Below are 13,110 nucleotides of genomic sequence, written 5' to 3' on the forward strand. Positions count from 1 at the left end.
ACGAGCATGTTGCATTCTTTTCTGTTAAAAATAACAGTGAACAGTGGTTTGTGAATCTTGATGCTTAGCCTAAATACGTTTCATGTGAGCGCTGCTGCAGTCTTAGGCCCACCCCAAATGCTCTCATTGGTTGAGATGCGTGATGACGCTCATTCCAAGCCAGTACTGATCAACATTCCACCCCTCCTGTGACCCATGGTTTGTCTGTATATGTATTCAGAGCCAGTGAGCAACGGACTTTCATAATAATAAAAACGCGCGATAAAATAATTGTCGGCGTTAATCAATTAATGCGTTAACGCGTTAACTTGCCCAGCCCTAATATATATACATATATACTGTATATATATATATATATATATATGAGAAATGCTGTTATTTTGAACTTTCTATTCATCAAAGAATCCTAAAAAAGGATCATGTTCACCAAAAATATGAAATGGCAGAACTGTTTCACAGTCTGTACACACACACACACACACACACACACACACACACAAGTACTTTTCAACAAGTCATTTGTTTTCTTTGTGTAAAAACTTTTCAAGTAGAAAAAAACACTTAGCGCACCTTTAACAAGAAAAAGCTTTGTTTAAAGTGTTGCCCAACAAAAACGATTACTCCTGTAAGGAAATGTAGTCCATTTTATGTGCGGGGCACAACTATGTCAAATGTAAGGTTGGCTGAGCTGATGCTTGCAGAGAAATGTGAGAGTAGAGTCCAAAGCTGCGAGGCAAAACATCAGACATGAAAGTGCAGCATCTGTTTAATTTAATGGTCACTGCTGGAGGGTCTGATGTAAGGTACAGAGGGATGAAGTGAATCCTGAATGAACAAAGGAAGTAGGAAAGAGCAATCCCTTAAGATTCACAGGGACCGGCCTGCTGTGTCCTTGGACAGGGCTCAGGATGGGTAACACATTACAAGCCATTTAATTAGACCTCGGGTGATGGATGTGACTGTTCACAGGAAATCAACGTATGAAACATAGATCCAGCCACTTGAATATGCTGCTCTACAACACAAGACACATGCAATACAACCCGGGATATTCCGGCGGGATTTGCTTGACATATCGACGTGCATGTGGAAGAAGTCTGGGAGGGATCGGATGACTGTCTGCGGCTCTCACATTTCCTGTTACTAAAAGCAAGCATGCGAATAAAGGCGCTTGGAAGTCGCTGAAAATGTGCGAGATGTCACACAAGCAGCAGGTGTAATTTGTGCTAATGATATTCCTAAATAATCTACGCTAATTACCGAGGTCAGCCAAAATTATTCTCTCCATATGTCTGCTGTCTGGAAAAATCTCCCTCTGAGAAAAAAAAAATGCATGGGCATGTGTGTGTGTGTGTGTGTCTGTGTTGTAGGGTACAAGGTAAAAAGATGACTGACTGCCTTTGTCACATTATTTGAGGAAGGGAATGAGTCATGCATTAGTGAAGCTGGTCCAACTCTGTGGCTGCCCAATGGATTTTGTGTTGATCGTGTGAAAATGACTTTTGAAGGATTGTTTTTCTCTTCACACCTGCAGCCTGTTCCATAGTCTTTTTTGCAGACGAGGATGAACAGGTGTGCTACTGCTGCTTTAGGTATAAAAGAGGTGTAGTTAATTCAAATCGTCTGACAATGTACCAAAAAGCACAAACACTTCCATGAAAACTCTTCTATGGAAATCCAATCTGATGACGAGAAATGCAGAACATGAATGATGAGGACTGTTTAAATCAGGACATGCCTTGTATTTTCTCAGTTTGAACCACTTTTCAAGAAAGAATAATTGTGTTTATTGATTTATGGCTAGGTGTATCAAGTATTAGCAGACAGACTAAATCACATTGTAATCACATAATCGCACACTAAAATGCTCAGAAATCCCTTTACCGTTAAATACTGGCCTCCTCTTTCTTTTCTGCCAGCTGTTTGTAGTTTTTTTTTTTTTTATAATAACATTAAGCATGTTTATTAATCTCTTTTGGCTAGTGTGTGAATGTAAAACAACCCTCACTTTCTTTGACACTAGCAGCTAATAATCATTTTTTATTCCTCTACCTGAGCCTGAGAATGTACAACGCTCTTCAAAATGTACATTATGTCTATACAAGATCATTTCAAGTCATTATCACCTTTATAATGGATATGGAGATGCTTTATGGTGTTGCAGGTATGCGGTGCTGTAACACAATTGTCTGAAGTGTTAATTGAGTTAGCGGTGCAGAAGTTGTTCTGTACTCACAGATCTGCTGCATCGGCAAATTCCACGGCTTCATAGTTCATGCATAATAAATTTAGCAAATGTTTACATATGCTGCTTGTATACTGGTCATTTTAAAGTAAATATTTGATGCCTTATTCACACAGATTATTCATACAGTAGCTTCTCAATCATTGGCTGACAAGACTAAGAGTGATATAAATCATGAAGCTAGAGAAATTAAATCTATACATGATTAGCTTCATTTCCAATCAGGGTCCAACATTAACTTGCAGCACCAGCCAACAGTGGGTAAATTAAGAAAATTCTGTTTATATGACCATTTTTTTGTATAATATAATATAATATAATATAATATGATATAATTTTATAATATAACCATTTTGCAGTTCCTAATGAAGTTACAATTTTATTTACCTGTCATTGGCATTTGGTGAATGTTAATTTTGAACCCTGTTCCCAATATATAAGCGTTCCACCCAAGGGAAATATGAGACAGAATTAATGTTACTAATTTAGAGTTGAATCAATGTATATAACACAAATACTATACTACATGTTTTCCAGAACTGTGAAGCGCAAATGCATAATCTAATCAAAGGCAGACATGATCTATGTGTGTATTTTCATTGTTCCATGTACCAGTTCTAAAACTACATTATAGAAACTTTGCAAATTAATTGAACTATATTAAACAGCTTATTTAAATCTCTCCAGGTGTTTAATGAAGATGTTGTTTAAAACAGTCCAACATGGTTATCTGCTCTTTTTTAATGTTTAGAGCAGCTAACCCTATTTATCTTCATTTAGCTCATTAGGCCAGTCTCCAGAGCATTATTGTCAAAAATATGGAGATGTTAAAGCAAACACAACCTGCCTTGTGCACAAGGCCAGTTTCTGTTTGCAAGCAAAGCACAGTTGGATTTTTTATTGTACATCATCGCAGACATTAAAAACCCACGGTTCCACCTCCAAGCCTCTGTGTAATTAAACATTTTAAATGCAACCCAAATTGCATTTCTTCCTGCCTTCAGTTCAGGGGTCACTTGAACCATTACTAGCTCCTTATGAACATTATCTTGCGGCCCTCACTAATTAGAGTGTTCTGCCTTATCTGCACATTAAAAAGACTGCATTGCAGCGCACCATCGTTTAGTACTTCAAACACTCAGCTCAGAGATTATCAGAGAAGCCTTCAATGGCTTATTAATGTGGCCAAACAAGCCTCTTTAATAAAGCGGTTTAATCCCTACTAAAGAGCAAAGCGGTACTCACGGTCACTGCAGAGGGGACCTCCGTATGTCGTCATGGTGCAGTCACAGGTAAACCCCTCCCACTGCTGCAGACACACTCCCTGATTGGAGCAGGAGTCCTCGGTGCAGGTTGTGCCAGGGCCGGCTGAAACCAATTATAATCACTATAAATCACACAGACTATCATCATGTCCACACTGACACAAGTGTCTAAGCTCAGAATCTCACAATGGTCACTAGTTGTGAGCAACAGGAAAATGGACAAACAACTCGGCAGTCAACTTTGTCAACACAAATCCATTGGATCAAAAACAGACCTACAAGTATAAGTATCATAGTATATATTAGGGATGCATAATGGACTACTTGCATAACCACTTCCGTGTTCTACTTTGTACAGCTAGGGAGTTTCCGGTCAGCGTTTAACGCACCTACATACAGACAGTTTCTCATGAGAATGCGGATTATTACTATGTTTTAAGGCTGGCAATTTTTTTTAAACAATTAATCATATTCTCTGCATTAACATGAATTATCTTCAACCTGCTGAATTGTTCCTAAATATATTTCCCTTCCAAATGTGCATTCTGAATAATACATAAATATATTTCCCTGCTAACCCGCCGAGGTCCAGCGCCTGTCTTCTCATTAACAGTATTTTTCTTTTACTGATCAAATTTCATACCAGTTGAATTTACAGTCTTAAATGGATTTGGCTGATAAGCACCCTTACATTTTACTATAGTAAAAGTGTAGTAACCACGTTTTTTTGCAGATTACCATTTGTATAACCTCAATTTTACAACAAATACCATGGTTAAACTACGGTTAGTGTAGCAAAACCCGGGTTAATTTGTGGTTACTATGGTTTAACTACAACTACATTTTTAGTTATAGGGGGGGTTATTTGTAGTAAAACCATGGCTAATTTTCATAAGAGCAGTATTGCTTGTGTGCGTTGGTGCTTTTATTCCAATGTTTAAAATGGCTGAATGAATGGTGTATTCTGTTGAATATTCATATTTTGGCATTGCATACAGTGAAATTATTGTGAATGAAAAATGACACAGGATAGTGACTAACATCGAATACAGATAAATAAAAGATCTCACACACACTGCAGCATCGCGGTTACTAGTTTAGAGTACTGACACCCTGTCATGAAACGTACGTTTACCAGCCACTGCTTTCTCAGATTGGCTTATGTTGGATTAAAACTTCAAGTTCCGCAGAGTTTGGAAAATTCTGTACACAGTAATCATCAGAATATCTCTTCTCCTGTCTATGAAAATGTCCAGATTTTGAAATTATCCCATGGACTCTAATTTTAATAAGCGTCTATATGAATAACTATATGACTAGCACATTGAAAATATGCATAACTGGAAATAACTGAGCTGTATTATTTCCAAATGGAAGTACGTCACGAGGCTCAGTGCAAGTAGTCCATACTGGTTAGATATTAGTTTATAGTCTATATTTTAATTAATTGAGAAAAAAATTATATACTTAATTATTAAATAAATAAATAAACAAACAAACATACATTACAAAAAAAGTCCAAGGTATTTCTTCTAGTACAAAAAGTTTTTGTCTGGTCACATTTGGACTTTATAATTATAAAAAAAACACAAAAAAACAACAACAACAAAACTGTACACTGATTTTTTTTTTACAGAACCTGATTTTTTAACTATTTTATTTTGATCAACTAAAACAATAATAAAGGTCTCTAATAGTTTGTACAAGAACAATCTATTTTCTATTTTTTAAGGTTTATGATACCCAACCAAAGAGCAATCAGAATATTTCATGAGGTTCTTCCAGCAAGCAGTGTTCCAAGACAGTTTTCTTTGATCAAATAAATAAAGAAACGGCTTAATTTAATTTAATATAATATATTTTTTAATGTCATATCTGTATTAGCTAGAATTTTAATGTTGAAGAATCCATAGTATATACAGGTGCATCTCAATAAATTAGAATGTCGTGGAAAAGTTCATTTATTTCAGTAATTCAACTCAAATTGTGAAACTCGTGTATTAAATAAATTCAGTGCACACCAACTGAAGTAGTTTAAGTCTTTGGCAAGCCAATATATTATTTAAATATAAAATAAATTAAATTCATAGCAAATAATAATAATAATACAACGTGAAACAATATTTATTACAAAAAAACAACACAAATATAATAATAATAATACAATGTAAAAAATAATAATGTTATCACAAAATAAAACTAGACTGACAGGAAAGTGTAAAATTGACACACGAGTGGCACAAAATGACGTGCGCATCTTTAACTGCATGTGGAAGTGGTGTATTTTGAGTTGTGTACATTGTTGTGATGTCCCTTGAAAGGCTCAGAGCAGAAGTACACTAACCTTCACAGCCTCGCTCTACTTGCCCCACACGGTGCAAAGCATCTGCGATCAGGTCAGGAAGCCTGCCATTCAGGTCAACTGAGGCCAGGCAGCCCTGATAGCCATCCCGCGATGCTATGAGCTTGGGCAGACTGTTGTAAATGCTCTTCCCAATACCTCCAATGTACAGCTCTCCTATATGACACACAGAAAATATACACCGTCATCAACACATATCACAATAAGGTTCATTCAGCGGATTTCTTCTTCAAATTCAGCTGATTCTCCATCTGGGGTTGAATATCTGTCCTTAAAATAAGGCAGAAATCAAAGATGATAGTGTTGCATTTAAATGATGTTCTTCATGTTGATTGGAGCTTCATAAGGTGTGATCCTGTGGTACTCTATGATGAGCTGAATATGTGTGGTTCTCTTTTCAACTAATTCCCTGCTGATGGCTAATTCCAGTGAACCTTTGATGTGCAGAACAAAAAGAAAAACAGGGTTGTCATAAAACGGCATATAATTACGTAACATCAAAGTTACCCTTGAGCAACTTTGACGAAGAGAGCATGTGGATAAGCATATGTGAAGATGAAGGAGACGGGAACCCCAGTACGATATATAGACACTGTTCTCGCTATAGGCTCCGTTACAATGCTCATCTGTGGTGTTTGGGTGTGGGATTGTGCTCAGACAGAGATTTAGGAATGGAAAGGAGAGGTGGAGAATTGAAATGACTTGGCTCTTGAACACAGTACAACGTGTCCCTGCGTCTTAAGAGCAGGCTGACGCAACACTGTTCAGAGGAGGCCATGTACAATACCACCCCCCTAGCCAATTTTGTAAATATAGTGTAAATTCTATGCAGTTTGAAATGATTGTGTGAAATTATTAGTGTGGTATGATCTAAGGACCACAGAATGAAAAACATGTAGATGTATAATTAATATGTATTATTTTATACATAGTATTTTTTTTTTATCATTTATCAACGCTTGTTGACAAAACTGGGCATCAGCATGTAGTAACAGCATATAATAATAATAATAATAATAATAATAATAATAATAATTCTTTATAATATAAGCTATACTATATGCTATATTCTATATTGCCCAGTCATTATTAAATAATGAAATAATACAACAATGCAATATTTTGAATACACAATACTTTTACTGTACAAGTACTATATCCTATATGCCCAGTTTTGTCAGTTTTTGTCATATATTACATTATGATATAATATAACAATATAATATTTGTGGCTATATTTACTATATAACAACAACAACAACAATAACAATAATAATAATAAATTATTATTATACAATATGATATATTACTATTTCCTATATTGGACAGTTTTGTCAGGTTTTTTTGTCAAATATTACATTATAAAATAATATAATTTTTGCATTAGTAGTAGTAGCATTATAATTGCTAATATGGGTCACACTTCTCACTATGAACCATGGGCAGCGCTAGGGAGGGGCTAGCAGTTGTGCTTCAGCACCCCCAAGAAAGACAAAAGCACCCCCATAGCACCCCCACAGATTTTTTCCTGGAATCAATTATTTACATGCTGTAGCCTATTGTATTTAATAATTAAGATGATAATAAAAAAAAGAAACAAACAAAAAATATATATATTTTTTGACTCCTTACGCATGCATAACTCGTGCAATGCAATAACGATTTTTTATCATTTATCAACGCTTGTTGACAAAACTGGGCATCAGCATGTAGTAACAGCATATAATAATAATAATAATAATAATAATAATAATAATAATAATAATAATAATAATAATAATAATAATAATAATAATAATAATAATAATAATAATAATAATAATAATAATAATAATAATAATAATAATAATAATAATAATAATAATAATAATAATTCTTTATAATATAAGTTATACTATATGCTATATTCTATATTGCCCAGTCATTATTAAATAATGAAATAATACAACAATGCAATATTTTGAATACACAATACTTTTACTGTACAAGTACTATATCCTATATGCCCAGTTTTGTCAGTTTTTGTCATATATTACATTATGATATAATATAACAATATAATATTTGTGGCTATATTTACTATATAACAACAACAACAACAATAACAATAATAATAATAAATTATTATTATACAATATGATATATTACTATTTCCTATATTGGACAGTTTTGTCAGGTTTTTTTGTCAAATATTACATTATAAAATAATATAATTTTTGCATTAGTAGTAGTAGCATTATAATTGCTAATATGGGTCACACTTCTCACTATGAACCATGGGCAGCGCTAGGGAGGGGCTAGCAGTTGTGCTTCAGCACCCCCAAGAAAGACAAAAGCACCCCCATAGCACCCCCACAGATTTTTTCCTGGAATCAATTATTTACATGCTGTAGCCTATTGTATTTAATAATTAAGATGATAATAAAAAAAGAAAGAAACAAACAAAAAAAAAACATTTGACTCCTTACACATGCATAACTCGTGCAATGCAATAATCACGTGATTTGCAGCTGTCACACTTTTCGTAATGTCATTATTGCATTTTATTTAAAAAATGGAGCGCTTCCTTGTGCTAAGTAGGCCTGCCCCCGACTAAAGATTTTTCTAGTCAACTAGTTGCACGTTATATTAAATTAATTAATATAATAATATATTAACCATCCTTTAATATATAGGCAGGCGTAGGCTATGAAGCTATAGCCTATTCCGCGCTCAAGCTCGCGCATAAAGCAATTGCCTACCGGTTAACCGTTAACCGACCGTATAGAATTTTGACCGATTAATACAATCAGTTAAACGGTTTAAAAAGTAAATTTTTTTTTTCAGTAATTTATCAAAATATTTTAAAAGATTTGCTGCATTTTTAAAATATGATACGCGTATAAAAAAATTTGTTTTTTTAGAGAAAAAAAACATAAGTCGCGTATAAGTCACATTTTATTATTTCATTCAGAAATAGGCCTAATGCCGACGCGAAATGTTTACAAACATTATAATAAACACTGTAAACACAGCTAGGCTATTTTAGTTCCCCTCACTCCACAAAAAAGCCTTTCAATAACCAACGTTGGGTCTCTCATTCAACACAAAATCAAATGTTTCTGTATTCGCGATGTATTTGAATGGCAAATTATTATTTATTATGTAGCCTACTTCACTCGCGTTCCAATATCCACGTAAAACAAAACGTTTTGCATAACATCACGGCGGTGCGGTGATAACACTTACCGGCACAGATTTTACTACATATTTAAACTGAGCAGTGTGTTTTTTTCCCCCCATATGTTTGACTGACTGTATTTTATTAGGCTAATAATGAACAGGCTGCATTGTCAAGGTAGCAATGCTTAACTGTGCGCGCGCATGCGGCGCCTGTGCAATCACTTGAATTTTTTTTCTTTGCTCTTTGCTTTTGTAAAATAAGCCTAAAGAAAAATAGGATGCCGCTTTCTGCCATCTGTTTCCTTTCGCGCAGCACAAAAATGAACCGAAACTCTTCATACTAGGCTACTTGTTACAGTTTTTCTTTCATTTTTTTTATTTATTATTTAAGTAAAGATATATTTCTCGTATAGGCCTATTTATTCGTTATATATATATAGCCTAGCTCCTATGTTTTTCAGCTCGTTTTTCTCCGCTCGCAGAAGCGCTGCAGGTGCGTGACCATGTGAATCCTCATGTTCTGTTGTTTTGCTGCTTTTTGTGCAAGTAAAATTAATCCCCGGGAAACAAATGTTAGTATTTTTAACGGGTCACAGACACTTATCCTTTCTAATTTAATTCAATTCTAATTTAAAATCATCTTGTCGGTTAACGGTTAATAATCGGTTAACCAGTGTCGGTTGTCGGTTAGGAAAAATAACCGAAATGAACATCCCTAATTTTAATTATTTATTTATTAAACTAGTGCTTTCTGAGTCAGTGTAGGGTGCAAAGATGAAGTTGCCGAATGCCGATGCTGACTCGCCATCTCCACATATACGTGCTTTTAATAGAAATGCACCTTTTCATATGGAATACAAAATTTCGAGTGGGCGAGTTTTCCTTATATTTATTTTATTATTCATATAAAAAAATTATAATAACCTGTTTTGGTTATATTTACTATTAATTGCAAGACTTCAGACTGCGAACGAATGGTCGCATTTTGCGACCATTTTTTCTGCCTGTGTGACTAAATTTTGTGAGCGGTCGCACTGGCGCAACCACCGTGTTGTTCAACTCATAAGCGTTGCCATTTCTGTTGCATATGAGAAACATCAAACGGCAAATCGTTTGAACTGCGCAGCGCTTCGAGTGTAGAGCATGGTTTATACTCGCCGCGTCAGCAGGAGCTCGAAGGTGCGCGCAGCAAAAATGAAAAAAAAAAAACATGTTGCGACCAACTGAGAAACTCAGTCGCAAAAGAGCGACCAGTGGGAAGAATGAGTCTTGAGCCCTGAATTGCCCAGCTCCACCTGTCAATGTTCTAGCACCCCCTCAGCACCTGCGTTCAAAATTCTCTGGCGCCGCCCCTTCTATGAACTAACTATTAACTATTACTTTTGCCTCAATAAACTCTTAATTTGCTGTTTATTCATAGTTAGTAAGGTAGTAGTTAAATTTAGGTATGGGGTAGGATTAAGGGATCTAAAATATGTTCATAGAGAATTTATATGTGCTTTATAAGTACTAATAAACAACCAATATGCTAGTAATATGCATGCCAATAAACAACTAGTTAATAGTGAGAATTAGTCCTTAACATAAAGTGTTACCCTAATGTTTATCATATGACATTAAGTAATCAGGTGGTTGCTAATAAAATACTGTCCTCATATTATCCTCCATTGCTGTGCGGTTAGGAGACATAACTGCTAGTGTCAATATAAACAGACCCACAATTATAATATAAGTGTGCTGATGTTATATTTAGTCATTGTGTTGTTTAAGGTTCACACTGCTCTTTCATTCTGCTCTTATTATTAAATTTTTGTCATTTTGCAAACATATATTGAGGAAAGCATAGTAAAGCAAGATATTTGGGGACCTTCAGATAAACATTCAGCGGCAGACCATGTTTAGAGGGCATTGTTTGCCAGTAAAATGTAATTTCCAACTGAGCTCTGCCGGCAAGACAGGCAATTACGCGTTAAAACTGACAAGCAAGAACACACATGGCAATTTTCGTCCTACAGTCGAAAAGTGTGCTCTCTCACTGATTGTTTGCTGAAATATGCTCTTTTTCCACTCCAACTGAATAAGCCCAATTAGACCACCATTAAAAGCCCCCTTCATCTAAACCTCTGCACTCTTTAATTTTACCTCACTACAGATAAGTTGCATTCTTTCGTTCTAACTTTTCCCTTCCATTTCCAATGGAGCTCCTCAACCTGACTCACTTCAACTAACTACCTGTAACTGCCCTCTGTGCCTGGAGGGCAATGGAATGAACGGTTATCCTGACTGGCTAGAGCTTCATCCCTTAGGATACGGATTACATAATCATAGCCATTATTCAATTCAATACAGGTGTTACTGGCTGAATCTTTATCGAGCTTCTAAAAGCACTGAATGTCAATGTGCATTTTTCATAAAATGTCTATAAATAATATTCTTCCAGCGAGTCCAGGCTGTAACTCCTAATCAAGACTAATCAAGAGGACTAATCTACAGTTGATGCATGCAGTACCTTTCAAGTACAGTGTACAAAATAAGCCTGAAAGACTTCATTTTTTTCCCTTTTGAGACAAATGGTCTGTGAATGGAGGTGCTCAACCTTCAGAAAATGTTCATATTCAACATCTAGAGGTCAAACTAAATAATGCATGAGATATTTCAATCTATTCATTCATATTTTATTAATTTTATATGAGGTTTGCGATTTTTGCAGCCTTGCTGCCAAAATTTGGGTTGATATGAATGGAAGTCTCTACAAGGACAATAGACCTCCTTGCATAAATAATAATAATAATAATATTAAAAATCAAAATAAATAAATAGATAGACCAGGGATCCTCAAATCTGGCCCACGAGATCCACTTTCCTGCAGAGTTTAGCTCTAACCCTAATCAAACACACCTGAGCATGCTAATCAGTGTCTTCAGGATCATTAGAAAATCACAGGTAGCTGAGTTTGATCAGGGTTGGAGGTAAACTCTGCAGCGCATTGGACCTCCAGGGTAAGATTTGAGGAACCCTGAGATAGACATTTAGATAGAATTGGTAACAAATAAATTACAAATTCAAATCATAAATAAATTAAACAATCATTTGATTATATTGATTAGATTTGATTTGACTCCAGTGCTGTAAAGATGGTTACAGTGGTCAAAAAATGGTGTAGAAATAATTTTCGCAGCAAATTTCACAAACAATTAGAAAGAAATCACCAGTAACACATTGAAATAATTGTAAAATTCTGAAGTGGAAAGACTGAAATTGTATTTTCTTGTAAAACATATTCGAAAAACTGTAAAATGCTACATAGAAATACAATAATACAAGCTAGAAATTTATTAGAAAAATTTTTTTTTTTATCAATAATTGTAACGGGGCTGACGAGACGAGAGGCGTGCGGATCCATGTGCAAGCTTTTATTCACAAGAGAAGTGGTCAAACACAGGCAGGGTAGAACAACAGCAAACAGGTATGGTACAGGCAAGACAAAGAATATTCCTTGGGGTAGCGTGGGTCTACGATCAGTGAACAGTATCCAGAGGGCTTGACAAGAGGGGTAATCCAATAAGTGGCGGAGCAGACTGAACAGGAGCCCACCAGGGCGGAGCAGAAGACCTCCATGGCTTAGCAGACAGAGCAGGAGCCCACCCTGGGCCTGACTCGGGGACATGAACACTTCCTGGTCGGAACTGAGGATTTGGAGCCCTTCCAGGGCGGTACTGGGGATCAGGATAGCGCTTACGTGGTGCTGGCACTGGAGGGTGCTCTGGAGGAGCATTGGGCTATACTCGGGAACAGGAGCCCTCCGTGGGCTTAACTCGCGAACAGGAGCCCTCCCTGGGCTTAACTCGGGAACAGGAGCCCTTCCTGGGCTTAAACGTGACTCAGGATGCTCAGCTGTGATGTGACGTGACTCAGGATTATCAGCTGTGACGTGACGGGACTCTGGAAGATCAGCTGTGATGTGACGTGACTCTGGATGATCAGCTGTGACGTGACGTGACTCTGGATGATCAGCTGTGACGTGACATGACTCTGGATGATCAGCTGTGACGTGACGTGACTCTTGAAGCTGTGAC

General features: G+C 36.0%; 1 protein-coding gene across 1 annotated transcript in view; it reads right to left on the reverse strand.

Annotated features, from left to right (window-relative positions):
* LOC107715401 (neurexin-1-like) overlaps positions 1-13,110 on the reverse strand; it is a 422,466-nt gene that overhangs the window by 227,661 nt on the left and 181,695 nt on the right. The window contains exons 17-18 of the mRNA XM_016521533.1: positions 5,855-6,028; positions 3,491-3,613 (exon numbers count right to left, since the gene is read on the reverse strand). Coding sequence (XP_016377019.1) covers positions 3,491-3,613; positions 5,855-6,028 — 297 coding nt within the window. The remainder of the gene's footprint in view (positions 1-3,490; positions 3,614-5,854; positions 6,029-13,110) is intronic.

The sequence above is a fragment of the Sinocyclocheilus rhinocerous genome, unplaced genomic scaffold (genome assembly GCF_001515625.1).
Source record: "Sinocyclocheilus rhinocerous isolate Xijiao unplaced genomic scaffold, SAMN03320098_v1.1 scaffold299, whole genome shotgun sequence".
NCBI lineage: Eukaryota > Metazoa > Chordata > Actinopteri > Cypriniformes > Cyprinidae > Sinocyclocheilus > Sinocyclocheilus rhinocerous.